General features: G+C 41.6%; 1 protein-coding gene and 2 long non-coding RNA genes across 4 annotated transcripts in view; 1 reads left to right on the top strand and 2 right to left on the bottom strand.

Annotated features, from left to right (window-relative positions):
- CDH8 (cadherin 8) overlaps window positions 1–8,134 on the top strand; it is a 299,936-nt gene that overhangs the window by 161,244 nt on the left and 130,558 nt on the right. For both annotated transcript variants that reach the window (XM_015559047.1, XM_015559046.1), the window contains exons 4-5: window positions 2,671–2,838; window positions 6,940–7,127. In XM_015559047.1, coding sequence (XP_015414533.1) covers window positions 2,671–2,838; window positions 6,940–7,127 — 356 coding nt within the window. The remainder of the gene's footprint in view (window positions 1–2,670; window positions 2,839–6,939; window positions 7,128–8,134) is intronic.
- LOC107181896 overlaps window positions 1–8,134 on the bottom strand; it is a 176,418-nt gene that overhangs the window by 83,692 nt on the left and 84,592 nt on the right. The gene's annotated exons all lie outside the window — the stretch shown is intronic.
- LOC107181899 overlaps window positions 6,000–8,134 on the bottom strand; it is a 3,545-nt gene continuing 1,410 nt past the window's right edge. The window contains exons 2-3 of the long non-coding RNA XR_001512608.1: window positions 7,164–7,252; window positions 6,000–6,092 (exon numbers count right to left, since the gene is read on the bottom strand). This is a non-coding gene — a long non-coding RNA (uncharacterized LOC107181899). The remainder of the gene's footprint in view (window positions 6,093–7,163; window positions 7,253–8,134) is intronic.

The following is an 8,134-nucleotide window of genomic DNA, read 5'->3' as shown; positions in this document are numbered from 1 at the left end:
CAAGCGCTGTTTATTATAGTTTGTATTAAAGCCAATTATATGTGCCCCATGCCCTGACAAAACCTTGGAGAGGCTCCTGCTTGCCTTAGAAACCAGGAAAACTCCTCCAGATGTTGCAGAAGAAAAGAGGAGGTGTGAAATCGCCCAGATGTGCAGCTTCCCAGCGGGGTCCTGTTGAGCAACTAATCTAAGTGAATAGGTATTATTCTCAGTTTCACAGATGAGGAGCGATCCTTGGGGCAGCCATAGGCTATTCATTGACATACATTTTACCTGTAGATGTCTGTGTAACAACGGCATGTCTGGGACAGCCATATGCTATTCATTGACATTACACAGTACATGGCTGTGTAACAATGGCATACTGGAACCACGTTTAACACTTAGGTAAGGAACAGGTATTCTAACCATATCTTAGAAGATTCTGGCAGGAATGGAGTCATTGAGGAGAGTTTAACAAAGGAACTATTGACCATGGAATGGCCAGGTTAAGAGAGACAATCAAGGGATAGTGATCTACGTCTAAGTAATGGCTGTATTTCTTTTTTTCCTTTTCTTCCCGTTTTGGTTTATAACCTTGCAAGTGTGATGTATTGAGTTATAGTATGATATGATCAAATCCTGAGACAAACAATTGTAATGAAAGATATTATTATGTTACCATCAGTGTTTTCAAATAAGCATAGATATCCAAGTGAATGCTCCCGGATGGGAGGCTTTGATATGAAAGTTATGTCAAGGTCAAATAAAGTACATAAGAACTCAGCTCTTCCCCGAGCCTGCACACTGCCTGGGTGGATTAGATTTCCCAGGATACTCTCGGGCCCCACCAGCTACTCAAATGATGCAGGGACTTGAACTTCTCACAAACCTTTTATAGACAGATGATTCAATTAGACTATAGGAGTTTAAAAAAAAAAAACAGCAACAAACAAAACAAAACAGAATTACAACTTCAAGAGTGTCAGAGTGTGGCTCATCCTCAGTTTGAACTGAACATCTATGATGTCCCTGGGTTAGAAGTAAGGGGGAATTATCTTTAATCTGAACAGTTTTCTTTCACTTGGGCCAGAGGTACAACACACATCCATTCAATAGGAATATACTAGGCTAGTCATGATCATTTTTCTTATGGGGTTTTAGCAAGATGGGGAGGGGCATCCTATGATATAGACTTAAGTAAAAATTCAGGGCACAGAAAAAAATATAATATTCTTATAAGATAGATGGCTATTCTTTGAAATGGAAATAACTGCAGTATCCATTAATATGGGACTAAGTTGCGCATAGTTACTCATAAATGAACAAGGATGCACCTATAAGAAGTAATAAGTTGGACCTCTATGTGCTAACAAGAAAATATCTCAGCCTGGCCAGTGTGGCTCAGTGGTTGAGCATTGACATATGAACCAGAATGTCATGGTTCGATTCCTGGTCAGGCACATGCCTGGATTGCTGGCTTGATCCCCATTGTGAGACATGCAGGAGGCAGCTGATCAATGATTCCCTCTCATCATTGATGTTCTGTCTCGCTCTCCTTCTTCCTTCCTCTCTGAAATCAAAAATATATTTAAAAGAAGATATCTCAAAGACATCCATTGTGTGAGTAAATGCCTATATCATGATCATATTTGTGGTTAAATGTTTATATACATATGCACATTTGTATGCATTTTCAAGTAATGGCTTTAGAATTATACACATATGTTAGCAATGCTTATCTATGAAAACAATTATAAGGGTAGAGAGAGGACTAAATACAGATTTTCAAAATAAGTTCAGGACCTATGCAAATTTTGAATCTTTAACAAGAAAATTAAATTATTAGTACAACTGACAAAGAGGCAGATAGATAAAACCCTGAAAATAAATCAGAAGAAAAAACACTGACATTTTAGCACTCATGATTTTAGATTATTCCATATTATTTTATGTTTTACGCTGTTTTCTTTTTTCATGATCTTTCTGATTTTCTTAAGTATTTTTCTTTAGCAATAGAGAAGGTGTAAGTAAACACTTAAAGTATAAATGTAGTTGAACACATAGTACCTTGGGATTTAGACACTCGCCTATATGAATTCTGATTGGTATCTAATTCATCTGAGTTGATTCCAAAAATGCATTTACTCTTTACTTCTCAAAATGTATTTGGGAGCATCAGAATAATTTATCTTTGACCTCAGAGCCTTCGAGCTATTTGTGTATTTACTCCTCCTGTAGGGGACTTGGAGCCTGTGATAAATTGTAGGATTCTTTTACTTCCAGGGTTTCCCTGGGTAGATGAGGCTGTGTTATGATTTATACTTTAATTTGGGAGGCAAGAGTATGCCATTCAGTTTACTTTGGAATGTATATTTTTGCAAGTTTTTAGAAAGACGCGTTAAAATGGATTTTCGCAAGTTATCTACTGCTGTCTGTGATTCTAATCTTCCTTAGTGTTGGCATCACAAACACACACCAGTGAAATGTCAAAAGAAAACTGAAAATTGTGTGAGCGGGGACTTGTATGTGTTTATGTATGTGTGGGGGGGGGGTTGTGTGTGTGTGTGTGTGTGTGTGTGAGAGAGAGAGAGAGAGAGAGAGAGAGAGAGAGAGAGAGAGAGATTCACACATTTATTTTTGAATGAGCTGTCTGCCTGAGAGTCCTTCTCCCATTTCTCTCTCCATCAGCAATCATAAAAACTGCCCTTCCCAACATGGACAGAGAAGCCAAAGAGGAGTACCTGGTCGTCATCCAAGCCAAGGACATGGGTGGCCACTCCGGGGGCCTGTCCGGGACCACGACACTGACAGTGACTCTTACTGATGTTAATGACAATCCTCCAAAATTTGCCCAGAGTAAGTGAGTTTCCTGCACTGGATGCGAATCTAAGTGTGATGTTGGCATTCGAATGTATGTTATATGTTTTATTATTTATATTTATATTATAATTAATGTATATTATAATTATATTTAAAAATTCAAATGTATGTTATAAATATCCAAAGAGCCCATTGCCATCATTTACTGTGGATTATATACAAAGTAGGGCAATTCACATGTATACACAAAGCAAGCAACCCTCTTGTCATTTGGTATTAAATGCACCCAAAGTTTAAATCAATTGAAATAATTTCCAAATATTAAGCATGTAGTTAAGTAGTGGAGCTGAAACTGCAAGATGTGAGCATATTTCTCTATTCCAGGGTTCCTTCCATTAAGAAATTTTGATAGAGTAATTAAATGCACCTCAGATATTGTTCTATCAATAGTCCTACTTGTCATATAAAATAAACCAAATCTTTAGCATCGGAGGTGGAAAAGGCATATACATTTGCTACAAAATATATACTTTTCCTCAGCTACGGGAACATCAGTGATCACTGACTCAACTCTTCTCTGCTAAGGACATGGTCGGCCTCAGAAACTTCTCCATGGCCTTCTAGGCAACCACCTTCAATGAATCAGGGAGACTGTCATCATTTGCCAACGTTCTTGTACTCTCATTGAACCCCTTTTCTTTTGAGTATTTGTCAAAGTAACCTGACCTAGAGAGATGATTGGGGAAGGTCTTTCTGACATGGAGACTCTTGAGTTGAGGTATGAATGATGATTAGGAACTAGCTGAGACAAGGTAAAAACAAGAGATTGGGGGTTGGGCATTGCACCTAGAGGAAAAGGCTGTCCAAACACCCCGTAGAAGAAGGGGGTAGGGCCCTGGATGGGAATGGATAGAATTTCACGGCAGGGGAAGCACAGAAGTTGGAGAGTAAGGTTAGGCAAGAGTTAGACGTGTTGGATTTGGAGTCCATTCTAAGTAACATGACTTTTATCCTAACATCACTAAAAAGCATTAAAAGATTTAAACTTGAGCCCGGCCAGTGTGGCCCAGTGGTTGAACAGTGACCCTTGAACCAGTCGGTCATGGTTCGATTCCTGGTCAGGCCACGTGCCCAGGTTGTGGCCTTGATTTCCAGTAGGTGGTGTGCAGGAGGCAGCTGATCATTGATTCTCTCTATCAATGTTTCTATCTCTCTCTCCCTTTCCCTTCCTCTCTGAAATCAATAAAAATATGTTTAAAAAATTAAGTTGAAAAAAAAGAGAGAAAAGATTTCAAGTGGTGGCTTGAGTAATAGGATTTGATTTCAAGGAGAGAAAAGGAAAGCTGGCCTTTGCCCACTGTCTTCCCCACAATGCAGCCAGTTAACAGGTGGTTGTAGTCATGCATGTCAAAAGTGATGGTAGCCTTGGCCAGCCAGGGTGGTGTCAGTGGAAGTGGAGAAGAGTGCAGAGTTGCCATAGATATTTGAGAAGTTATGATAACAAAAATCTAAGGATAGATTGCAGTTTTAGTTGAGGAGGTGAATTATCATATTTCTGACATGAAAGACTATTTGATGCATACTGGTACATGTTGCTGGGATAGGAAATATCATAGGAGAACCAGTTTTTGAAGAAAGAGAGGACAGAGAGAAAGACGGGGAGAGAGACAGAGGTGGGATTGAAAATGACACAGTTGAGGCACCTTTGAGAATGTATCTTCAGAAATCCCAAGGTCGAAAGAACATTGAAGACGCATTTTCACTGAGAAATGGCACATCTGGCCACTCATAAATCAGACAACAGGGCAACCCCCTCTCACAACGTTATTGGAATGGAGAAACACCATTTCTCCTATCCTTCCCCCAACCTCCTCTTTCGTTTTCTTTCTTTTTTTTAATATATTTTTTATTGATTGAGATATTACATATGTGTCCTTAGCCCCACGTTACCCCTTATCCCCCCGCTCATGCCCTCACCCCCCTGTTGTACATGTCCATTGGTTAGGCCTATATGCTTGCATATAAGTCCTTTGGTTGATCTCTCCCCCTTACCCTCACCCTTCCTTACCTTCCCTCCAAGGCCCGACAGTCCAATCAATGCCTCTCCATCTCTGGATCAGTCCTTGTTCATCAGTTTCTGTTGTTCATTATATTCCATAAATGAGTGAGATCACGTGGTATTTATCCTTCTCTGACTGGCCTGTGTCACTTAGCATAATGTTTCCGTTGCCATTAGAGTTAATGCTCTAAGATGCAACCCTTCTTTCTTGCAAAACGGATTGTTTCACTTCAGCGGTGGCAGATGAGTTTCAGAAGTGTTAATAACTTTCTTAGAGGTAATAACCATTAAACATGATCACACTGCTGGAGATGATGGGAGTGCATAGACTAGAGATGGCTGAAGAATTGTTCCATTTGCTTGGTTTCCCAAGGCTCTCCGCCTCAGAACAGGCAGTGAAGTTGAGGTCCCTGGCTGCCTTATTTACTTAATAACTATTCCTGAATGGCGCATCTCACACCTTACCTGGAATAAGAAGTCTGAAGGAAATGGAATCATTGCACCAATTATGAGAGAATCAGGAAACTTATGCTCAACAGATTTTTAGTGCGTGCCTTATGGCAAAGCTGTTAGGACAACATTCTGTTCCCCAGTCCCATCATTTCATGATTCAAAGGGACATCTTCCTGTCGTCATTAAATAAAAGTGTGTTCGCGCTACAAGAAAACCTTACCCATCATCTCATCTGAACTAATCCTGTTACAGTGGGTAAAATGAGCCCGAGTTTATCCCAGGGACCCAGTGATCGTGTTCAAACCACAATTAGGTAATGTTCTCCAGATGTAATTTTTCCTTTTGGATTTAGAGTTCATTGAGCGTTGATTCTCCCCTGGTTTTTGTTGCAGCGGGACTAAAACTTCCTGGTTGTCTGGGTTTTGATTCCCCAGAAACAGGCACTGAGACAAGAATTGGATTATAAGTATTTTATCTTGGAGATGATGCCAAGAAATGCCAGGAGGGAAGTGAGGATGTGTGTGAGAAAGACAGGGAACCAATGACGCACATTATCAAGCCAGCTACCACTGTGGGTGACTGGAGCTGATCCCACTGGGCAAACTCTGGAACACTGTAAATTAAATAAACAAGCAAAAGAAAAAAAAAAGGAGAAATGTTACCCTACCAGAGAAGGGAGGAAGCTGGGCTAGGAGCTCTTGTGAGTGTTTGAGGGCTGCTTCTGTGGGGCATTCATTCTCTCCAGTTCTGGTCTGACAGGCAGGGGCCAAAGTGAATTCTGAAAGGCAGAGAAAACCCTCAGGCAAATAAACGCAGGAGTCGGCCACGAAATGTAGGGCACACATGCACTGAAGTGGTAATAGCCAGGGGTTACGTTTCCAAAAGCTTCCCCTCCGCCAAAGAGAAGGAGTTAACACAAAGGCAACAGCTAAAGCGACTGGAATTAAGATGCCGCTAATTAGCCATGTTTTACTGCCCCCACCGGAGAAGGAACACGCTCTGTAATTGCCTTTTTGCCTAGAGAGCCTGGAAAGTCGGATGGCTGGTGTTCAGAGCCACGAGGAAGGACTTTGGTAGCAAGAGGAGTGTTTCATGTGTCAGAACAGCTTGCTGCAGGGCACAGCAGAAGTTTAGTAATTGGGTTTTATCAAAAATGGTCTCCGAGTCTGTAAATACAGAGGCCGCTTCAAAAGTGACTTTGTGTGTGTTGCACATTGCATCTTCCTGTGCTGAAATTAGCTTCCTGTTTTATGTTGGGCAGCAACAAAGACCCCCACGGGCAGCCAATGTGATAGTACAGTCCATTGGAAAGAACATTCACACGGATTCACTAATATCCTGCTATAACTCTGCCCCAACTACACGCTTGGTACACATGTGATAGGATCAATTCCATCTCTGAGAAGAGTCTCAAAAAGAGCTCACCGCTTCTGGGAACTCTGTCTCTGACTCATTGAAAATATTGTGCATTCCACAGCAAAAATTAATTTTTTAAAATCTTTTCCACATTGTAGTGGGAGCATTTAAAGGAGTGCCCAGAGCAAAGGAGGTGCCCAATACATGCTTGCTGAATGAATGAATGAATGGAATTTGCATGATGCTCAGTGTTTCTCCTCTTTTCTAAGGTCTGTATCACTTCTCAGTACCTGAAGATGTGGTTCTTGGCACTGCCATAGGCAGAGTAAAGGCCAATGATCAGGATATTGGGGAAAATGCGCAGTCATCGTATGACATCATTGATGGGGATGGAACAGCACTCTTTGAAATCACCTCTGATGCCCAGGCCCAGGATGGCATCATAAGACTAAGAAAGGTAAGCTAAGGAAGACTTTGTTCACATTCAAAATACCTCTTGGAAACTGGAGTTTTGGGGGTTTGCGGGAGTTGGGTGGACTTCCTGGTGAAGTCTTAGAGCTGATAGAGGTATCTCTTCTTTAGCTGCAAAAAAAAGTGGAGCTAATTTTACACCTCATACCTCTTGGCCCCACTTTGCATATCAGCTAAAACTCTGGGAAAGAGGTACCATGGTGATGCTAGCCACCAATCTCACCTTATCTCTCCCATCTACATCACACTGCCTTTTCCAAAACTGCAGGCATTTGTAGGGAACTAAACACTTGAAAGGCAACCCAACACTTGAAAGGCAACCCTCCAGCAATGAGGGATGCAGATAGGGGGACAGCTCCTATTCTCTGAAGAAATTATTTGGAAGCCTATTATCTATGGTTCCCCAGAGGATTTCCGGTGGGAAGAGGCCTCACTTGCCCACAGAGGTGGCAAGTTCAATGGCTTTTAATCTTTCTCTATATTAATTCTCCCCGTGTCTGCCCTCCTACTTCCTGGTATGTCTCCACAAATCACACTGAAGTGTTTCTTTTTAATATATTTTTATTGTTTTTAGAGAGGAAGGGAGAGGGAGAAAGAGGTAGAAACATCAACAATGAGAGAGAATCATTGATCGGCTGCCTCCTGCACATCCCTGGATGGTGGTTCGAGCCCACAACCTGGGCATGTGCCCTGACTAGGGATCAAACCTTGACCTCTTGGTGCATAAGTCAATGCTCAACCACTAAGCCACACCAGCCAGGCTCATCATGGGTATTTAGATGAATGTTGTCCATTATATCTCTGTCATAAAGTAGTCCAAATTAATCTATAATAATAAAAGTGTATTATGCTAATTAGACCAGGCAGCTGAACAACCTTCCAGACGTCATTCCTGACATCCTTCCTGATGAATCCACGGTGGTGGGCGCGGAGGCAGAGGTGGTTAGGGGTGATTAGGCAGCCACACGAGCAGTTAGGGGCGATGAGCCAGGG

The sequence above is a fragment of the Myotis davidii genome, unplaced genomic scaffold, assembly GCF_000327345.1.
Source record: "Myotis davidii unplaced genomic scaffold, ASM32734v1 scaffold590, whole genome shotgun sequence".
Taxonomy (NCBI): Eukaryota; Metazoa; Chordata; class Mammalia; order Chiroptera; family Vespertilionidae; genus Myotis; species Myotis davidii.
This window is presented reverse-complemented; position numbering and strand designations above follow the sequence as displayed.